Source organism: Anoplopoma fimbria, chromosome 4, assembly GCF_027596085.1.
Source record: "Anoplopoma fimbria isolate UVic2021 breed Golden Eagle Sablefish chromosome 4, Afim_UVic_2022, whole genome shotgun sequence".
Lineage (NCBI taxonomy): Eukaryota > Metazoa > Chordata > Actinopteri > Perciformes > Anoplopomatidae > Anoplopoma > Anoplopoma fimbria.
The window spans coordinates 10471367-10492048 of NC_072452.1; the positions used below are offsets into that span (position 1 = coordinate 10471367).

The 20682-nt window shown below is 39.2% G+C and overlaps 4 protein-coding genes across 7 annotated transcripts in view; 1 reads left to right on the top strand and 3 right to left on the bottom strand.

Annotated features, from left to right (window-relative positions):
- Positions 1–2700: 2700 nt before the first annotated feature.
- Positions 2701–8456, bottom strand: LOC129089921 (thymosin beta-like). 2 transcript variants are annotated; one of them, XM_054597344.1, is made up of 7 exons: positions 8273–8456; positions 7751–7868; positions 6964–6995; positions 6583–6685; positions 5193–5224; positions 3866–3968; positions 2701–3267 (listed from the first exon to the last, which is right to left on the bottom strand). In XM_054597344.1, the coding sequence occupies exons 2-7, from the start codon at positions 7851–7853 to the stop codon at positions 3227–3229; spliced, it is 414 nt and encodes a 137-aa protein (XP_054453319.1). In that variant the 5' UTR covers positions 7854–7868; positions 8273–8456; the 3' UTR covers positions 2701–3226. The 2 variants fall into 2 exon arrangements, with proteins under 2 accessions (XP_054453319.1, XP_054453318.1); XM_054597343.1 differs by having other exon boundaries at positions 7751–7865; positions 8273–8452.
- A 224-nt stretch (positions 8457–8680) lies between these two features.
- On the bottom strand, positions 8681–11237 carry LOC129090377 (solute carrier family 25 member 53-like). Its single transcript, XM_054598016.1, has 2 exons — positions 10987–11237; positions 8681–10753 (listed from the first exon to the last, which is right to left on the bottom strand). The coding sequence occupies exon 2, from the start codon at positions 10744–10746 to the stop codon at positions 9865–9867; it is 882 nt and encodes a 293-aa protein (XP_054453991.1). The 5' UTR covers positions 10747–10753; positions 10987–11237; the 3' UTR covers positions 8681–9864.
- A 315-nt stretch (positions 11238–11552) lies between these two features.
- Positions 11553–17500, bottom strand: LOC129089641 (ribose-phosphate pyrophosphokinase 1). 2 transcript variants are annotated; one of them, XM_054596925.1, is made up of 7 exons: positions 17156–17500; positions 16548–16737; positions 15829–15927; positions 15486–15610; positions 15115–15288; positions 14770–14929; positions 11553–14488 (listed from the first exon to the last, which is right to left on the bottom strand). In XM_054596925.1, exons 1-7 carry the CDS (start codon positions 17275–17277, stop codon positions 14396–14398), a joined length of 963 nt encoding a protein of 320 aa, XP_054452900.1. In that variant the 5' UTR covers positions 17278–17500; the 3' UTR covers positions 11553–14395. The 2 variants fall into 2 exon arrangements, with proteins under 2 accessions (XP_054452900.1, XP_054452901.1); XM_054596926.1 differs by having other exon boundaries at positions 16554–16737; positions 17156–17494.
- Positions 17501–17560: 60 nt separating this feature from the next.
- Positions 17561–20682, top strand: part of si:ch211-153b23.7 (uncharacterized) — a 150954-nt gene continuing 147832 nt past the window's right edge. For both annotated transcript variants that reach the window (XM_054596922.1, XM_054596923.1), the window contains exons 1-2: positions 17561–17614; positions 18401–18492. In XM_054596922.1, the coding sequence (XP_054452897.1) occupies position 17614; positions 18401–18492 (93 nt within the window). In that variant the 5' untranslated portion in view covers positions 17561–17613. The remainder of the gene's footprint in view (positions 17615–18400; positions 18493–20682) is intronic.

Consider the following 20682-nt stretch of genomic DNA (forward strand, 5'->3'; position numbering starts at 1 on the left):
CGCCCCGCCCCCTACCGAGTTTCTCTGTCATTTGGCGCCCCCTATGGGACAGCCGTGGTACTGCACTGTCATATTTGTGTAATCTGTACCGTGGCCATTGGGTGTCGCTGTTTACATAATATTGTATCAGTGAAATTGTTTGAAGACAGTGAAGAATGAGGAAGAATGAGAAAGAATGGTACACCGTTTCTTAGTCAAAGGCGTTTCTGTTGATTTTTTTTCAAGCTATTGATAATTTATCCACCCCCTTGTACTAGAGTGGAGATAGCAAGTAAAAAACATTGGTAAAAAAAAAAACTTCGACAAACAAAAACAAAAGGGCATTTCAAATGTTATAACTGTGTTATAACATTAGAACACAGACACAGTGTTTCTGCTCATTTATGTTCTTTCAGCTATTGGAGGATGATGATCATGCCGTTATTTCACAGCTTTAGACTTACTTACAAAATGACTTCACTTTATTGTAACGGTGCATAGCAAAACGAGGGATGGTGAAATTGCAAAAGAAAATAAACTACTAAGATGTGGTATGAATGCAGCAAAAGTGTGTGACTTGTGTTAGAAAACGACAAATGATATGACGTTATTTCATACTATATTTATTGTATTTCTTTGTATTACAATGGTAGTTTACTCAAACATTTCTTCACTGTCTTTATGCTGTACAGAGGGTGGCTGATTATTTCTGTCTATCTTTTGTTAGATAAGGAAGTAGTGATGCTCGTAAAAGTACCTGTATAACTTGTTTTGCAAGGGACAATAATCATGTGCACTTGTCAAAATATTGATGTAGGGATAATTGAACACAGCAGGCAATAGAAATATAGGCAGGACAGCAAATAACCCGTTACCCTGTGACAATGCAATGCTAAAGCATCAATCACAAATAAAAGTTTGGGTTTTTCAGTGTATAGCTTGAGAATGATTTTTGAGGACGATGAATAAGATCATAATTCTGTGTCTACGTCCTATAAACTAGTAGTGTTCTTTCTCTTCTGGTGTTGCAATGTCTAGTCTGTTATCATAGTGCACAGACATGACTGATCCTGAAAGACCATTGGAAGTGAAAACAACATGCATACCATCCATTTTTGCAGACTCATGAAAGCTATCATTTCCTTGAATTTATTTTCATGAGCTCTGTCAGACGTCCTTACAACAGAAGGGAAATTGTTAATCTGCATAAGTCTTTGTAATTTTGGTAACTTTATTCTAACTAAAGACAATTAGTTGTTATAAAGTATGTCTTTGCATTCAAGTACCTGCATGCTGTTGTATGGGCATGTTTCAACAGGCTTGTTGTGGAAAAGCAAAGCCTGCACTATCTTAAGCGATCCACACACTTGGTATGAAAAGAAAAAGCTCAGCTGCTGGTCCATGTGATGCGTCACCAAAGCAAGTTCATACTGCAAAGATAGAAGATTCATGTGAACATTTTGCAATACATTATATGCCTTTAAAAAAAATAGTAAATTTGTCACCCCTGCATATTGAAACTCATGTCCCAAGATCAAAATGTTTCATGGCAATGTGGAATGTGTAACACCTGAAGCAGATCCCCTCCCTTTTTTCAGCAGGCTTAGACCTGTTGTAACTCTAGATGGAGAAGATTTTGACTGTGAGAATAGTTCACTCAAACCATACAAAATTCAATTTGCAAACTCATTTGCAGCCAAGGCAAACTGACTATGCATCCTCACAAACAACGGTCATAGTTTTATTATTCAAAAATAAAACATGAACATTGCAGCAAGATTTCATTTAATACCCTTTTCTACCCAGCCAAACATTGTCAAGTAGCAGGAGAATGAGAGAGTCTATTTCTATAAATATTTTGTTACTGTTATTGACAATAAACTGACTTTTGCTTATAACGGTGAAACCTGCAAAAGTGATATACTGAAACCAGCTATTGCCTTTGTATTATGCTGTGTTTGTTTCTATTGTTCCCTTATTGTGCACACTGGAACACAATATTGTTCCCCTGAGTACTGCATATGAAGAGAATGACAAGTCTACCTTGTGACTTCTAATATTTAAAATACTAAATAACTAAATGCCATGCTCTACTTTACAGGTCATTTATTCAAATGATTTATCTTCAGTTTTATGTTGGCGTGCTGTGATGTCATACCCTGCTCCTAAGGTCATGTCTTTCTTTGTTTCATGTCATTCATTCATTCATTGTGTCCCGTTTTATTTTGAAAGACTCACCTCTGTTTTGTTTAAGATTGAGCGATGAAGCAACCGGTTGTTTTGTAATCAAACGTGACTTGATGATATGTGGATCCACTGCAGCTGAATTGTTGGTGTCTTGTAAACCCATGAGGGTTGGGCAGCTTAAATATCAGAGCAGTGCACCCAAATTGCCCTAACTTTCATTTCAGACCACTTAAAGGGAAAATTTGTACATTTTCTACAATAATTGTATTATTTCAATGTGGGTAATATATACAATATATCAATGTTTAACTTCCCTCCATGTTACCAGCAGCCAGAGCTCCCAGCTTATTTTCCATATTGTAGTCTAATGCTGGAATCGCACATTGGGGGCTAGCTTACTCGGTATATGAGCCAGAATATACTGTGGAGAAATTACAGCAGCCTTCTACTGCATAGAAATACTTATTTAGCAGCAATGTTACTCCTGGCTTTAGGACTGGGAAACATTGCAAAAACTGACTGTGAAAGTATAACTGAGCTTTAAATATTTCTATTTTAATTTCTGTTTGCCAGTCATGTTTGACAATTATTTAGACCATGTCCCGCTCTTACATTAGAAATAATTGTCATGATAAAATCAAATACAATTTGAAATACACAAATGTTACTCAAACATTTTTTAAACACCCATTTTTTATTAAGTAAAAAGAAGAAAAAATAAATCATGTGTTCTTTTTCAGAACATTTACAGGCATACTTGTGGTATTGTTATCAATGCAATACCTTATATAGCTTTCCATTAATAAGGTAATGCATAATTTCTCACCTTAAAAAAAAAAAAATATTGCTCTGTTCAGCCCTTTTTAACAGCATGGAAAATACATTTACATGGGATTACAGACAGATCTTTTGCCATAGCATCAGCCCAAAAACCATTTCAAATAAAACATGGCAGCACAGAAAACAGGCAGAGGCAGAGATGCTGGACAAGATTACGAATTAGAGGAAGAGCAGGTAACCGGGCAGGACAGAGAGCGGAATCATGGCTGGTGTGTTTCAGTTACTTCTTCCCTTTCTGGGCTTTCTTCTCTTCTGCAATTTCTGTGTGATCACAAGAGAGAGACAGATATGAGGTGAGCAACCTATACCTAGGTCTGGACATCAAAGATGAGCCCTTATCCATTGTCAGGACAAGAAAACAAACCAGTATTGCACTGAGATTAAACATTAGCAACCTTTGAACCTTGAAAGAGAAACGAAATCTCAAAATCAGAGATATCATACATTTAAGTGTCTACTATGGGTCAAGCTCCAAAAACACTTGATCCTCCATTTCCCATATTGCAACACAATAGAATCTTTTATTAGATAATTGCCAACTTTCTAAATGTGTAATGTGTCAAGGCGTGGCACAGGAGTGAAAATAACGGTTGAAATGAACAAAGATAAGATTCCAGTAAAAAAAATAAAAAAATAATAACATTTATAACAAAGCAGGTTCCTCCCTCCACTACAACAAAGCATATGCTTTCCTGAGAAAATCACAGTTTAAAGTGATTTATGCTGCTGCATGTCAGGTTAGCATTTCTGCTGCATTAAGCATAACAAGGACAAGTTCCCAGGAAGTTCGATGTGTGTCTGAACAAGGAGCTGAAGAAACCTAGTTCAAGAGTGGATCAGAGATATTTTAAACACCTACCTGCTGCAGTTGGAAGAGGGTTTGTTTCTTTTGTTGTAGTCTTCCTGAGCTTCTGTGCATTAAAACTCTCCACCTCCGTATTGACTGGATCTTTCAAAGATTTCTAATGGAAAAAAAGGGGGAGACAGACATGGCACGATAAAATGTTAAGAGAACACCGAGAGAGATGAACACACAATCCCATCTTCAATTCATTATTCGAGATGCAGTATGAAATCAAGCCCCATCTCAGTTTAAAAAGACAGTCCTGGGCTGAACTCTGGAGTTATGCAAGCCAGTCACAAGAGACAACCTGTACCTACCTACTGGCTCATGGGGAACAAATAGCTCTTATGTGGTGTCATGTTACACTGTACTGTTATTTACAGGTATTCAGTTCCACATGCTTGTGGGGATAAGAGGGAAACATGCCATACTTGAACATTGATCTGCATGGTCAATAAATGGCAATGCCAATTTTATTCATATGAAAGTAAACCTTTAGGTGCTTTGTAGACTATTAGCAGGATTTTGAAAGTTATTCTGTATTGTACCCAGAATCAATACATTTATTTCAGTACAGTGTCTATTTCTATGATGCATGTTCTCACATATTTCTCTCTTTTTTTATCCCCTTTGTAAAGTGTATGAGTTTTTCAGAAAATGTACTATTAATATTTTTCAGTACAGGAGTAAAATGTTAACATTTTAGTGCATGTGTAAGGATCCTAGCTGCTGTATTGTGAATAAGCTGGAGCTGTCCTACTGACTGGATAATCCTGGGAATAGAGCTATACAGTAGTTTAACCTGCTTGACATAAATGCAGGAACCAGTTTCTGAAAATCGGTTTGAGATACATTTATGTGATAAATCACTGTTCTAGTTATAGTTATATTGCTATTGTGATTTTCAAAATTGAGATCAGTACCCAAAATATTACCTAGACTTGCTCACTGTATTTGAGCGACAGTGATGCAAAGTGTGAATATATTTCCTGTCTCTTACTTTAAGGATCAACTATGAATATATAATTCTTGTCTGTACTGAGCTGTAAAAAGTCTCTGGAAATCCAGCAATTAGAATAATGAATACATTTCATGTGTTTGTTAACAAGACCAAGCTCATCGGTGGACATGGAAATGTACAACGGTGTGTCATCAGCATATAAAAAGGTATGGAAAAAAGAAAGACAACCATCTTTTTGCTTGTAACACTACACTGTTGAGAAATTTACAGAAAATCGTGGCAGAGGCGGAGATGATGGACAGATTCATAATGGGAGTAAGAGCAGGGAACAGCCAAGATCTGAATGAAAGCAATGATGGCCGGTACATTTCAGGTACTTACCTCTTCGATGGCGATCTTCTCTTCATTAATTACTGTGTGATCACAGAGAGACAGAGATGAGGTGAGTAGCAATACTTATAATACCCCAACTATGATGTACAATACACAGAACCATGATAATCTTAAGCATCAGTGTCAAATATTCTAGAAGGTGTGTAAGAGTATTAGGTGTGTACAGACTGCAGACAAAATTGTTAAAGAGATACTCTAGCAGTGTAGTTCTGCACTTCCACAAAGTTGAGTAGACACATTTGAAAACTAACTGGCAAAATCAAAGAAACAGGGAGAGATATCTTAAAATTGAGTGTCTAGTAAGGGGCAGGCTCCAAAAAAACCCCACTGGATTCTCAAGTTTCCCATAATGCAACTCAATGGCATCTTTTATTAGTTAAAAGCCCACTTTCTTTTAAACTGCAAATTCCCAGTTTTTGCGCAGGCTTGTTTGTGATTATTTTGTAGTCTTCATGTCTAACCTGCTTTTCCTGATGAGATCATCAGATTAAGACGGCTCCCTTCAGAGCCAAAGAAGACATTATCACTGCGTTCCAAATGGCATACGTCTCGTTTTTTTTGTACGTACATACTGTAGCTGCCCTTACAAAGTATGCAATGTTCCATACAGTATGCATTCAATTTGGACATACTACTTTGTCATATCATTACACCTTGAGCTTTGACCATCTTTCTCATACATCCACTGCGCAGAGGATTGTGGGTCAGGATAGGCAGAAAAGAATGCTGGCTTGCATCCGGATGAATTAGGACATCCTGGTATTTTTGGCATACTGTATGTGACATACTATGTATTGTGACACACTAAATATTTTTCTGGCTAATAAACAGTATGGTTTGTGGGTATTGAAAACCCACAGTATACAATTGTTTTCACAGGTTGTATAGTACTCTTCACGACAAGCCAACTTAACTGTGTGTGTAAAATCTGTGAAGTGCTCCTTTAATGTAATGCCTGACTTTTACTGCAGCAGCAATGGAGAACACGAAGCCATGAAATTAAATGTAGAATGTTTTAAGGCGTGGCACAGGAGTAAAAATCAACTTTGAAATGAACAAAGATATGATTTTAGTAAAATAATTACAATTTCATGAGAATTATTTATAACAACGCAGATTCCTCCCCTCACTACAACATAGCATAGCTAAAAATCACAGTTTAAGGCTCAGAAAAGCAGACATGTACTAGCAGTGTGACCTTCCCAACTACTTTGGTGCCTCCCAACTGACATAACGGGCTTTTTGTGCTACTTAAACTTAAACTCTTTCTGCTGCATTAAGCATAATAAGTTTAAGCACCAAGGAATTTGGGTGTGTATCTGAACAAAGAGCTGAAGAAACCTGGATGGGGTGAACCAGAGAGATTTTCAAGACTTACCATCTGTAGTTGGAAGAGGGTTTTTTTCTATTGTTTCAGTCTTCTTGAGCATGTCTGTCTGAAAATGCTCCAATGCCTCATTGAGTGGCTTTTTCATAGTTATCTAATGGGGAAAAAGTGGGAGACAGAGAGAGCAAAAACATGATGATTGAAATCAAAAACACAGATTTTTAAAATTACATGGGCTAAAGAAGCAAACAGGTCAGTAAGAGCATAGTTGGAAAATTAAATGCTTAACTTTTGTGGTGAAAGTGCTTCTGATTGGGGAAAAAAATTCCAGAATATATCAAACTAAAGCAAGATGACCATGATTTAAGCACATTTGCTGATTGTAAAGGACTGAATGAGAGGAATAATCACAGGTACGTTCCAGGTACTTACCTCTTCGATGGCTTGCTTCTCATCTTTGATTACTGTGGTATCAAAAGGGACAAATATGAGGTCAAAATTAGCATTGAATCACCAATGCTGATAAATAAACAGCCGACCTGTTGGGACTCATAGAATTTATCTATAAAGAGAATGATAATGCCAACTAATCAGAGGCCACCCGCCCCTCCCCCTACCCCTACACACACAAACACACCCTACTTAACCTTATACCTAGTCCTTACAATACAATGTGATGATTAACATTGTCAGAGACATGCATTTTGTTCCCAAAAGTAATGCGAGCCCCAACAATGCGACTGTGTGAACGGATTTATGTCTCCACAACATCTCACACACACACACACACGCACGCACACGCACTTTAAACTGTCCTCTTCCTGCTACCGGATCCGAGGCGAGGCCTTTTTACTGCGCAGCACATTGTCTGGGACACTGATTTATTGCTCTATTAAAGTTTACAATTTTTTTACCCCACAGCTGGATGGCATGAAGCTCCACTTGCCCTTTAGCCTTTTTAATAAATGTTATAAAGAGAGAGATTTTTTGATAAATGTTCCTTTGAACAGGTTGGCATTAAGCAGAACAAGGGCAAGCTCTCAGGTAACTGGGTGTGTACCTGCTGTTAATCAGTAAAGCAGTTGTTTGCAGTTGCCTTTTCATAATGATAGGCAGGGAGGAGTAGTTGAACTGTGACGACTGTGAGGAAAAGGTGAAACTTGGCACAAGTTGATGAAGTTTGTATTTAGAGGGCACTTCTTTTCTCCTTAACACATACCCTGAGTTGTTGGCAGAGTGTTTTTTTCTTCCATTTCAGTCCTCTTGAGACTACTTCTTTTAAACTTCTGCACCTCCTTATTGACTGGACATGTCTTGCTCATTTTGGAAGAGTTCTACTGGGGAAAAAAAAAAAAAAAAGTGGGAGTGAAAGCAGGAAAACATGATCCCATCGGCCTCACTGAACACGTTGCCAGCAGTAGTCTACAATCCAATACAGTTATGCAAAGTAAGCCTCTAGCTCTGTTAAAAAGGAAACAGAACTGGGCTGAACCCTGGAATTACATCATACAGTCATCGGGAAAAAAACATTAACTGCGTCCAGGAAGTATATCAGACCACACCCTACATTATAATGAGTACTTAACATAACAGTAAATAACTGTTGTGGAAAGTATTTGGCCTGTAGCAGAAATGTTAAAAACAATAAAAACAATTACTGATGTTTGCATCACATTCCAATGTTCAGGCGTCTCTTTGAGTGCGCGCCCTGATAAACAGAGATAATGCAGAATAACTTTACCTGGTGCAGAAGTGCGCAGCGTCTTTAACAGGTAAAATGCGTCTGTGTGATGTGTCCAAAGCGATCGCCTTAAGTAGAGACTACACGCCCTTCTGCACGCCAACATGGACACCAATGTTCTAGCTCCTATTGGCTCCCAAAGCTCAGATGAAGAATTTTCATTGGACAACCCTGATGTCTGGGCAAAGCTGATGGCTGCCCGTTCATGTCAAGGAATGTTGCAATCGTTTGGATCAGTGGTTCCTCCCCTTACCTTACGCACAACTGCTCAGCTTCCACTAGAGTGGATCTAGCTGGTTTTTATTTATTTTACATACACACACCATCTAGTGGACGGGCTGGGACATGTACATCACAGAAACTCCTTAAATGCATGATAGATAATATTCATTTATTAATGCACTTTAAGGGAAAACGTCTGTATACTTCAATAATAAGTATTATTATAATGCTACTCCCTGTTCACATGTTTACTTGGAGGTTACAGACAGGTTGTTGACATTTTTTTTTATTTCACAGTCACATAGATACCGTTTTTTTTAAGGGCTACATTGTGAAAACACTTATTTATTCCATCCATTGGCTTATGGCAGGGCACTGGAGCTTGCCCACATCACCCTTGATGAGTTGACAATGTATTCCAGTGCTATTTAGCCATTTAGTTTCCAACTCACATAACCTGTATGTCTATGGACCCCCATGCAGACATGGGGAGGACATACAAACTCCACACAGAGAGTGTGTACACTGAGGCCTATATTATTTTTTCCAGTCCTTTAACTCACATGGAATATTTATGTCATACAGAAAATTAAATAATGTCTTGACAATACACCATAAACATGGATCCATCTCCCTTTATGCACTTAAAGGGAAATGACAGTGCTTTAGTATTGCACTCCAACAGAGACAGGTGGTCAAGATCAAGGCAGCAAAGGCTGATATCCTGACCTTTAGTGACTTATACGGCTCCAGCCTGAAAAATTAAGGATCCTACTTTTTTTCCATGTTGAAACCAATATTGTTTCCTAGCTGGTAAATGTGTGTTGCAGGGCTTCTGCTTTAAATAGTAGTCTCCAAACCGAGATCACCCTGAAAGATCATCAGAGTTAAGATAACTCAATGGGCATCCTGTTGGACTGGCAGGTGATCTTTGTTGGACGTCATTTGTTCCCCATTTCTTTCCTGTAATTTCCTGATATTTCTTCTTTATACAAATACCAGCAAATAGCAAATATGCAAAGTAGCTGTTGATAACCTGAGTATGATGAGTTAACTGACTTTGATGAGTTAAACTGGTAAAATTCTCCATTAAGACAGTAAAAATAAAAGGCACCTGATTCACCAACACCATATTTATATTATCAATCATTATATGATAAATACTTCCTGGTAGTGGTGACTTGAACTTGCTTGTGAATTCTGATACATTGGTCGTGATTGTTGATATGAACCAGGTGATGGATCATATCCTTGTGGCTGCACTTGAATTTCACATTAATAGTTTCAAAAAATATTTTCAGAACATAAAAAACTTTTTTTTGTACCTTATAGCCAATACAAACTGTAAAACAATTTTTAAATGATGTTTTTCAGCCTGAACCTTTCTGCTGCCAGTCGTAGATAGCAGTGGTGATTCCCCATGTAATGCATGATCTCAAAACAACCAGTGAGCCTCCTCTGTACAGCAGAGCAACACTCCGCTGCCGAGATTCCCACAGCATCCTCCAACAAGCCATGACCCCTTTCACCTCCCCTCCCACTTTTGCCTGCATGTTAGCCACTAGCACGGACAGAGGGTAAAGAGTCATGCTGATGGCCATGGAGGTCAGTGTCCCCGAGACGAAGGAGGAAACCACTGGAGAAAGCCCCTGTGCCTCCACGACAGCACACACCGGCCCCTTCAGGCCAAAGTAGAGGGAGCTGCCAAGAGCATTGCGGGCCGTGATTGGCAGAAAGGCTCTGTAGTACCCTAAGGCCGGCCTATGTGTCTTCAGACTCACAAGAACACTCTTCATGGTGGGTAGGTGGCGGTCATTTTGGCTGTTTTGCAACACATTTTGGATGCGCTCAAAGGGGGTAAAAACCACAGCTTCCACCATACCTGCACCAAACCCAGCCAGAGCAGGCAAGGCAGAGGTGTAGATGACATTCTGGGATGACAGGGAGAGCTGACGGAGGAGGGTGTCTTGGAGGCCAAAGAGCAGCGTGCCATTCAGGGTCCTCATCAGTAATGGTGGGGCCACGCCCCTGTAGAGCTTCACAGGTCCCTCTTTGAGGAGCTGTCCCACTGCCTGGTGAACCGGGGTGTTGTGGATTTGTTGACGGAAAACAGTTTTGTAGACAGGGAAGACGATGAGGGTGGGGATGGTGGATAACAAGCTGGAGGTCCCTCCGTGGAGGTAGCTGTGGAAACGAACCATTTGATCCCTGAAGCCCTCTTCATCTTGTTCATGGCCGGGGCTTCCTGCCATCCTTGAGCTGAGTAAAAATTTAATCACAAATCATTTCAGTGTCGCCCTAACATCGGACAGTCATACTGATACTGAAACTACCAATGTGGAAATGAAACTGAAAACTAAGGGTAGATAAACGACAGCCAAATAAATGACACTTAAATAATATATATATGCATAACATATGAACATTAAGTATCATTTGAGAACAGAAAATATTGAAGAAAAATCTGAGATGAAATTGACTTATTTACTTACCCAGTCAGCTATCAGTGGATGATAAAAAAAATCAAAACGCTAAATTTATACAGCCTAGTTTTTACTTAAATTTCCTCCGTCTACTGATGGGAGATGAAGGCAGCACAGGCGTTTTTTTGTTATACTACACTGCAGGAACAGAGATCATTTCGTGTCATTCGCCTCGCAACACGTTTTCTGCTCGTTTCTCCCCAAATATAAATAATATTAATATAATATAAACAGTCAAGCCTCGTCCCAAAACGTGTAACATTTTCAGATCCGAGATGAAACAGCGCACTGAGAATTGAGATGCCGGTGTCCGTGATTGGCCCGCCTCCTCTAGAATAACTATTGGTCAAGACGGTCTACGTCACGTAGTCAGCGATTGGTTATTTTGCCTATCAATCAAATGTGTTTTCTTTCTTCCTGAACAAGGGTGTGTATAAAGTGAAAAAAAAAATCAAAGCAACAGACCTACTACTGCTATTATTTATTTTTATTTACTTAACCCTTTGACAAACACAGATGTCAAAGCTATGATTTGACTGCTTGAGTGTGAACACAAGAAACATGCAAATGCTGGATTGAAATATGCTGGGCGCTTTATTCAAATAAATGATCTGGCCATGAGGGCAAACTCCATGGTGAAAAAAGCTTCAGCAGAATCATGTCTATGATTTCTGGAAAGAAGTTAAGGTTGCCAATAACATTAAAATGCCCATTGCTATCCACTATTTATGGGGCTAAATATTGCAGATCTGTAGAGTACACATTATAGTGTTTTTGTTTTTTTAAATCAGTGTTTAGAGTGATGAATTTAATGTTGGTGATGTAACTTATAATGGTGGTGTGTTTATTTGACCTGCTGAAGTCTGCTATGTCATTGTGAAATTGGCAGGGAACAAAGCATGTGACCAAATAGCAGACGAACATCTGAAGCATGCTAGCCATAGAATTCCAGTTTTACTTGCTTTGTGTTTTTCTGGATTGTTAATGCATGGCGTGCTTCCTGACTCTATGCTGACCGTTTTATTAGTGCCAGTAATCAAAGATAAAACCGGTAAAACATACAGCATGTACATTTGTTTTTTATGAAAGAGCAAGAGCTAGCCTGAACACAAAGGCCTTAACTGAGCAAACACAATGTATTGTATTGTTTTAAATAAACAATACAAATGCTATCTATAATCCTGGTTGTATTTAACTTTTTCATATTGAGCTTACATGCGATAATAAAGTGTTATATGCTTAAATGTAAGATACACCAATTCCAGAAACAAAACAAGTGCCAGGTTTAAGATTTTAGGCATATTTCATTTTATTAAGAACGCATCCACAGATAACCGGTGCATTCACCCTACTGAAAAAGTAAAAGACAAAAGGTTTGGAGATGCACATTCATAACAAATCTTTCCTCCAGACAAAAATAATAATAAAAAAAAAAAGGGTGCAAAAAAAATAAAATAAAAATTGCAGGTGAACATTTCTTAAGGAAGCTCCAGCCTGCAGAGACCCCAAACTAAAACCCGACAGCTTCTCTATAGAAAGCTCAACGTAGAACCTACCCCTGGACACTGGGAAAACCCCACTCAATGGAGGGCACCTCAAAAGTGGAAAGAAACATCCCAGAACATCTTTTACTGCCTGATAAGACACAAGAAAGTTCTCGGTCCAGTGCAAAAATAAACAGCTAAATAGGAGGAGGGGGGGACTGGAGGAAAAAAAAAAAAGTAATCCCACTTCAGACTGCTGAGGCACTCTTGAGTTGAGTGGAGCCTCAGTGGCACTGTAAACTAGTTCAATACACATTCACTTCATCAGTTAAATTCTTTGCAGACAGCAGAAAACACAGGAGCAACATGAAAAACTACACTCGTTCATTGTAACAGCTTTATATGGCAGATGCTTCTCCTGACCACTGGAACTTGCCAGGGATGTTTATACAAGCTCTTGGACCATTGATTGAAATGAAACCTGAGGGCTGTACCACAAAGCGAGATTAGTGGGTTAGCAAGGTATGTTGTGCCTAAAGCAAGACATTTCCTCGTTACCATGGGGCTCGCTTTTAACTTGGCTAGATCGCCATGGTAAGATTTGCTGCAAACATAAGGACCAGTTTTGGTTCAGTTTCAGCTTGAAATTAGCTATAAACAAAATGACCTTTCATTTATCAACCTTTTGGGAATAGTGACACCGTCGTGGTTAATCAATCCATCAGATAGAGATCCTCATCCGAGGGAATACCTCATATATGCAAACTTGTTGAGGCACAACGATACGTTATTGATGAAACTGAACACAGCCATGCTATTACAGCAGTATAAACTGTGGGCATCGCGTTGCCACAGGAACCAATATGCATTCAGCTGTAGATGCAGAAAATCTGAGTTAGAATATAGTTTTGTTTTAGTCACAATGTTGTTTCTGCTCTCAGTGGACTACAAATGTGTTTCTATTGTTCTCTGGCCTTTTCCCCCACATTGGCGCGAAGAAAAGCCACAGCATCCATAACAGTTAACTAAATTATTCATCAGTATGACCTCTACTTGCATATGAAATGCAGTATAATTCCTTCCAATCATTACATTACCACATTGGATGTTTTTATGCTGTGCCCTGATTTGCTTAAGTCCGTTTTACACTGCGGGTACTGCAGTTTATATAACACAGATAAGAAAAGGTAGTAATCAATAGGCATTATATATCCTTCATTATGGTATATGAGGTATATAAAAGTATATTGTTTAAATCTGCTGCCTCCAGTGTAAAGTTTAGGAACTCTAAGATGTGCAGCTGTCATGTTAAAAATAAACGGTCGGCATCGAGTGGGAAAATAAATTCCTCTTTTGCAGAAACGGTGTTGCTTTTTGATGTAACCTTTTTTGATATTAATAGGCGTAAGTGAGGAGCATGCAATGGGTCCATTTTGTTCAGCTAAGGAGTGTGTGGAAGAAAACCTGGGTCATCAAAGCAAGTTGATGACGCCTTTCCCGTTATCTCTGATCAGGGTTTCAGGCTTTGTCGAGCCAGCTAAGTCAAAGAAACCCTGGCTGTCTAACTTTCTTCGTAGTACAGCCCTCTGGAGAGGTGAAATGGTCAGGAGAAACTCTGTACCTAAATGTTATGGAGGAGGGGGGCAAAAGTTCACAGTGGATAAACACCTATTTATCCAAGTACAATAAATATGCTGGCCTAAATTGGTAGCTTGCGATTGCTTTGGTACCCAGACACGAAGGGACACTGCTCAATGGGGAAGGGACTTAAGTGAGGGGGTCAGAGTTAGTACTAACAGGCATGACAGTTCATTCTTTCTTTTTTGTTTTCCACAGTTAGCATAACATCTTTGCTAATGGTTGTGTTTGGGTCGGAGAATTCCCTCTTCTCTTATTTGGTGTAACAGCGCTCAGTGGATGGGAGACATCATTTGTTACAAGGGGACGTGGCTGAAAAGGTACGACACAGACTCGCCGTTGTGAGTTCTACGGATGGCCTCTGCAAGGATCATGGAGATGTCAATAACCTGGAGGGAGAGAGGATGGGTTGTTGTGGATATAACAAGACTGGATATTTGTTTATTGACAGAAAATGAATGACTTTGGAAGTAACTTATCAAATAAAAATACTAACATACAAAAGTCTAGCTTCTCAAACTGAGGACTTATGCATTTGTTTTCTAAAAACTATAAATAGAGCTACTTCATAGGCAATTATGTATTTCACTACCAACTTTGGGTTCTGAGTGAAATAAATCACACTGAAAAAGGAATAGATAATCAAAATTATAAAATGCTGGATCCTGACCTGTATTTTGGGACAATGCTTCATCTTCTCCTCCTGAGGGATTGTGTTGGTGACCACCACAGCTTCAAAGCAGGCATTGTTGATGCGTGAGATAGCTGGGCCAGAGAAGATGCCATGGGTTAGGATGGCATACACCTTGGTGGCACCAGCAGAAATGAGTCTATAAAGAGAGAAACAATATAATGCATCACATGACTTAAATTAATTCAGTAATGATCGCTTCCAAAGATAGCTCGACATCAGGACCATGAAAACCCCAGTAGCCCTCTTGTCAGTGGTCAAGGCTTTTTTTATGATGTAAAGTTCTCAATGTATTTACCACAGGAGGAAAATAAAAGGACTTACTTGTCAGCAGCATGGCAGATTGTTCCACATGTGTCAGCCATGTCATCCACCAGAATAGCGACCCTATCCGTCACGTCTCCAACGAGAACCATGCGGTCCACCTCATTTGCCTTTTTCCTCTCCTTGTGAATAAGGGCAAAGTCCACATTCAATCTGTCTGCTATGGAGGTGACCCTGCAAATAAGAGAGAATAATTTCCACGAGTTAGAGGTAGAGTGCACGCCAAAGCGTACAACGCTGTAAACACACACACGTCAAATCAGAACCTTGTCAGAGATAAGTAAAGCCAACAGATATTTAATCTAAAGTAAATTCCAGAGGAGATGCTCAAGGGTAGAACACCTACAGTACGGCAAGTGTTACTGGCATACCTCTTGGCTCCTCCTGCATCTGGCGAAACAATGGTGCAGGTTTTCCATTCAGGGATGTTCTCTTTGATCCATTTCAGCACAGCTGGCTCTGCATATAAATTATCCACAGGAATATCAAAGAATCCCTGGAAAGAGAGGTATATGGAACGGGGTTAGAGGAGCTGAACATGCACTACCTGCTGGAAGGGCCAAGACCAGGCTCATATCTCCCATTGACATATATAAAGCAGGCTATGGAGGTCAAGTTTCTAACATAGGTTAAAATATCACCCAAAGGACAGATCCATAGCAGGATACTGAAGAGGATGCACTTCAGTTTAGGTCTGCTTTTTGTGCTGCTCACCTGTATTTGTGAGGCGTGCAAGTCCATGGTGATAATATGGTCAGCGCCTGATACCGACAACATGTTGGCCACCAACTTGGCAGAGATAGGGGCGCGGCTCTGCAATGGAAATAGATCTCTTCAGTCACATGGAAGAAGTGAACTGGCAAGCATTGCTCGTTTCTAAAAATAACACTCAACTGAGAGCTTAGCCATCCAATACAATGATGCTAGTAAAATATTACAATCTAGTCCTCAAATTACTTATTGATACCTTAAATATAAATTAAATATCACCGGTATGTACAGCTAAACACAGAGGCATTCAGTTAAGTGGATAAATATGTTTTGCCGAACTGCAATATGGCTTTTAAGAATAGGAACACTCACTGCTATATAACAAACTCATGTAAATCCTGGATGCTATCTGGTCTTGCATGACAATAATTAATAAACATTGTGATTTGGTAGTCAAAAAGGGAAAAAAACATTCCATTCATGCAAAACCATCAACATGTTTGAATGAGAGTAAACAGGCAAAAGCAACAAGCCAAGAACAAAATAAACGGGAAGTTGATTCAGCAGAGCACGCACAGAACAGGAGAAAGGAAAACAAACCCAAAAAAGCAAAGCAATTATGCCTTGTCAGGTTGTTACTGATGGGCATGGCCGCAGGCTTCTCGTCATGATGCTGGATGGCAAAATGGCATGACAGAAGTAATTAGACAGATATCCCTCACCCCCACCTTGTCCTTCTTGTCTTGCCGGGCATAGGGGAAGCAGGGGATGACAGCAGAGACCCTGGAGGCAGAGGCAATCTTGCAGGCGTTGATCATGATCAGCAACTCCATCAGATTGTCGTTGATCTCCCCACAGCCACTCTGCACGATGTAGACATCCTCCCCACGCACGCTCTCCCCTATCTCCACGCTGCCAGGAGAGAGAGAGAGAGAGAGAGAGAGAGAGAGAGAGAGAGAGGAGACAAGACAAACAGTACTTAGTGGCATGGAGGGGACACACCGTGGCAAAGGCAGGACAATGATGAGATGGAGTAAACAATGATGAGATGGAGTAAACAATGATGAGATGGAGTAAACAATGATGAGATGGAGTAAACAATGATGAGATGGAGTAAACAATGATGAGATGGAGTAAACAATGGCGTCAGAAAAACAACAGTCTCAATTTGACAAAGCCATCTTAAAAAAAAAAAAAAAAGGCCATGGACGCGTGGACTACAAGTTCCTAACAACACTGCGCGTAAATGTCCCCCCATGACACCACGTTTCTAATTATAAAAGGCGTCACATACCATTAGATGAAGTCACCACCAATGCATTACACTCACCAGGTTTCTTGGTTGCTAAATTTCTTCGTCACAACCTTCCCCAGCTCCAGACCCAGGCGGTCTGCTATTTTCTGAGACAGGTCCGGATGTGAGCTACCGCTGAATATTTTGATATTCGGCATTTTGTTGCGCTCCAGGTCGTCGTTCAGTGGCAGCTGTCGAGTCAGAGGGAGCGACGGGGTCCGAGACAACCACACACACCGGGAGAGGAGTCAGCAATAATGTAATGGTCAGCAGGTGAGGAGCAACTCGTACCGAGCTGTGCAGGCTTCCCTACCTATCCACCATTATGTCCCACACATCACGCGTGCGGCTATACTTCCAGGAGTGGCGCGCACGCTTTGCTTTACGTTCCGCCGCGATGACGTCCTTCCGGGTAAAGTGGAGCCAAAAAACCGGGAGCGAGTCCACGTTGTCGTAAACGCACCTATACGTGACAATGCACATAATAAACGCAAAGTAAGTTCACGCTAACACATTGTGGTGCAGAATTGTCCCCTTTTGACCTGGAGTTGTAGTTTTCATTGCCACAAATTAGTAGTTTACAGTAGCAGTCAAAAGTTTGGACACAGCTTCTCATTTTACTACTTTGAAGAATGTAAAATATAAAACATATTCTGGTTTGTTGAGCATTTGTTTGTTTACCACATCATTCCATATGTGTTCCTTCATAGTTTGGATGTCTTCAATATTAATCTACAATGTAGAAAAAAATAGCAAATAAAGAAAAACCATTGAATGAGAATGTGTGTCCAAACTTTTGACTGCTACTGAAAATTCCATTTTTTTTCATAACAAACAGGGATATTGGCACTCAGGTAACGTTAGTGTTTCCTCTAAGCCTCAATAAATCAATTTGACATGACACAGCGGAAAAGCACAGGTGTATATGTAATGGCTACATCCCACCTAGGGGAGGTCCTGGTATTGTGCATGCTGGCTCACTAAAGCTAACTAGGACACTTAATGGAACTGAGCCATCGTTAATGTTATCAGTTTCACAGGTGCATTTCCTCCAAAATGTCTGCTGTGAAAAATGTCGATAGATTGTGAATCTGTTGGAAATGTGGACTTCTATACTCACCACATTTAAAGTTACTTGGAGGGCACTGCAGTGAATATGTAGGCCAAAGCACATGTGTTGTTTATGGTTATATTTAGCCTGTTCTTACGCTAGATTCAGAGGTAACACAACTGCACATTCACCTTGTGTTGTCATTAAAGCTAAATTTGTCATTTTTGCAGTGATCTCTGACATGTGCCTGGCTCAGGACTTCAACGACAACATGGTGAACTTTGGGACTTCAACGAATGTGCTTCCCCAAAATGCAGAAGTGGTAAGTAGGCCCATAAGCCTTTTCACAGCAGACATTTTGACCCGTCAAAGTGGGAAAAGCACAGGCATTACTAATAACGTCAACGGCTGTGATCAATTAAAATGTTCCCAGTAGGCCTAATAAGCCAAGGAAGTGGGACAGTGAGCCAACATGCCCGATAATGTGACATTTCATACTGAATACAGTCAATAAAGCCTTTTAACTATTAACAGTGGCATATTACTGTGTTAAGTTTTGACTGGTGTGTTCAATTATGAGTGTGAGATATCTAATATCACAAGAAAGCTGTTTTTGTAGTGGATTATCGTTCTCGTTTCCAACTTTGTAAATGATAAAACATTTTTTATTGCAATTTTATGGCAAAGATGCAAAGGAGATTCTGGTGGTTGGCTTAGCTTAAATCTGCTTTTCAAATGGTTAAGAATAACATGGATAATAATTTTTAATTAAACTTATCTAAAATGTCAACTACACAAAACCACTTTGGTGTGAATTGTTAGTGTTGTGTCAAGGTTTGCACTGTTGAGACATCAGTTTTTGCCAGAGGCAAATGAATGATACAACCAAAGCAGCAAGAACCTGCTAGCAGCAGCCATAGAGACGTTTCCGGTGTGTTTATCTTTCACTGGACGTCATTTGCTTGAAGTCATTCTAATGGACACCTTGTCACTAGGGAAAGTTTACTTCATGCAATGTCATTTCCAAATTCTCTGAAAGAGTTTACATTATATACTTTATTGCTTGTAAAACATGAGTTAACTTTGTACACAGACAGAAGACCACAGTGACGACAAGATCATTGACAGTAAATAAAGACAGGAATGAATAGGTGCACATAAAAAAACAATGGATTAAGCCATGGCAGGCTCATTGAGTGAATGAAACATGGACAAATCCACATATTTTACCAAAGCAACTGAACAATGACAACCACATAAAAAGTTATCAGAATGTTAAAATGTTCAAGAGCTGATGAGAGAACATTGTCTGATAGTTTTGTTTATAAAAATAAACATGTCCCATGCTTTATACTCGATATATACTCATTAAAATATATGTTTTGCTATTAGTCTCTATGTTACAATACTACTATAAATATTTACCCTACAGACATGTTTTATCTTTACCTATTTACAAAGAGTTTGGATAAATCTTAATGTTACAGGTAATATTTCAAAAGTGTCTTATTCTCTCAAATATGTTATTTTACTATTTACATTTGTGTAGAATAATACATTTCCATACTGAATATGAATAATAATTTCCAAAACATTAACATGTTTCTTTTTTGTCTGTTTTTCCATTTTAGAATTGGAAAAGTATCTATACAAGCAGTATAATCACCTTTAATGGTCAAAGTATTCGCCCCTGAAAGTCTAATACGTAAAGAAAAACATGCAGTACAGTGAAAGAGGGAACACTGAGTATGCCTATGGAAAATGCCACATCAACAGCAAAGCACCAACCGTTAAAAGAGAGTTCTTGTAAACACTACTAACGGGTTCTGAAACCAAGAAAAGAAGTACAACAAGCTGATATTCTGATTTCTGTCATACATTGGAGGTCAAACTCTGTGTAAAATGAAAGTGTTACAGAATGGGGAGCTATATTGCTAAGTTGATGAATAATCACATAGCCACAGACATATAAATAAACAATCATCAAAGCTGAAAACAAAGAAGTTGTAAGTGACTCAGATTTACAGCAGTACGAGGACATAATTTGGCTAGAAAATATTTGTTGCATTTAAATGTATGTTGCGTTGATTTATATTTTTTGTTAAATATTGGACATTTGCGAGTATGCACTGTCTGGCACTTAGTATCTGTATTAGTTTTAACAATTAAATACCTTTACCCGGTCTGGATACTAACATCATAAACACTGTTTTATAAAACTTTGCAGTTCATTGGACAGCCACATTATATACCAAAGGACACATTTTGTGAAAAAATAGCAATATTGTGTTTCTTATCTTTAGTATTGTAACAGGCCGGTTCTCAAGATTGATTTGGTTTGACAGCACTCTCTTTTAACAGTTCGTCCAGTATACATGGTAGGCCAGTACATATAAAGTCTCTCTGACTAATTTCAAGGAATAACAAGAGGATGAGACACAAAGAAGATTTCAGACAGGAAACAGATGTGTTAGTTTTATTAAAATACATAGAAAACTACTTTGTGTGTTTC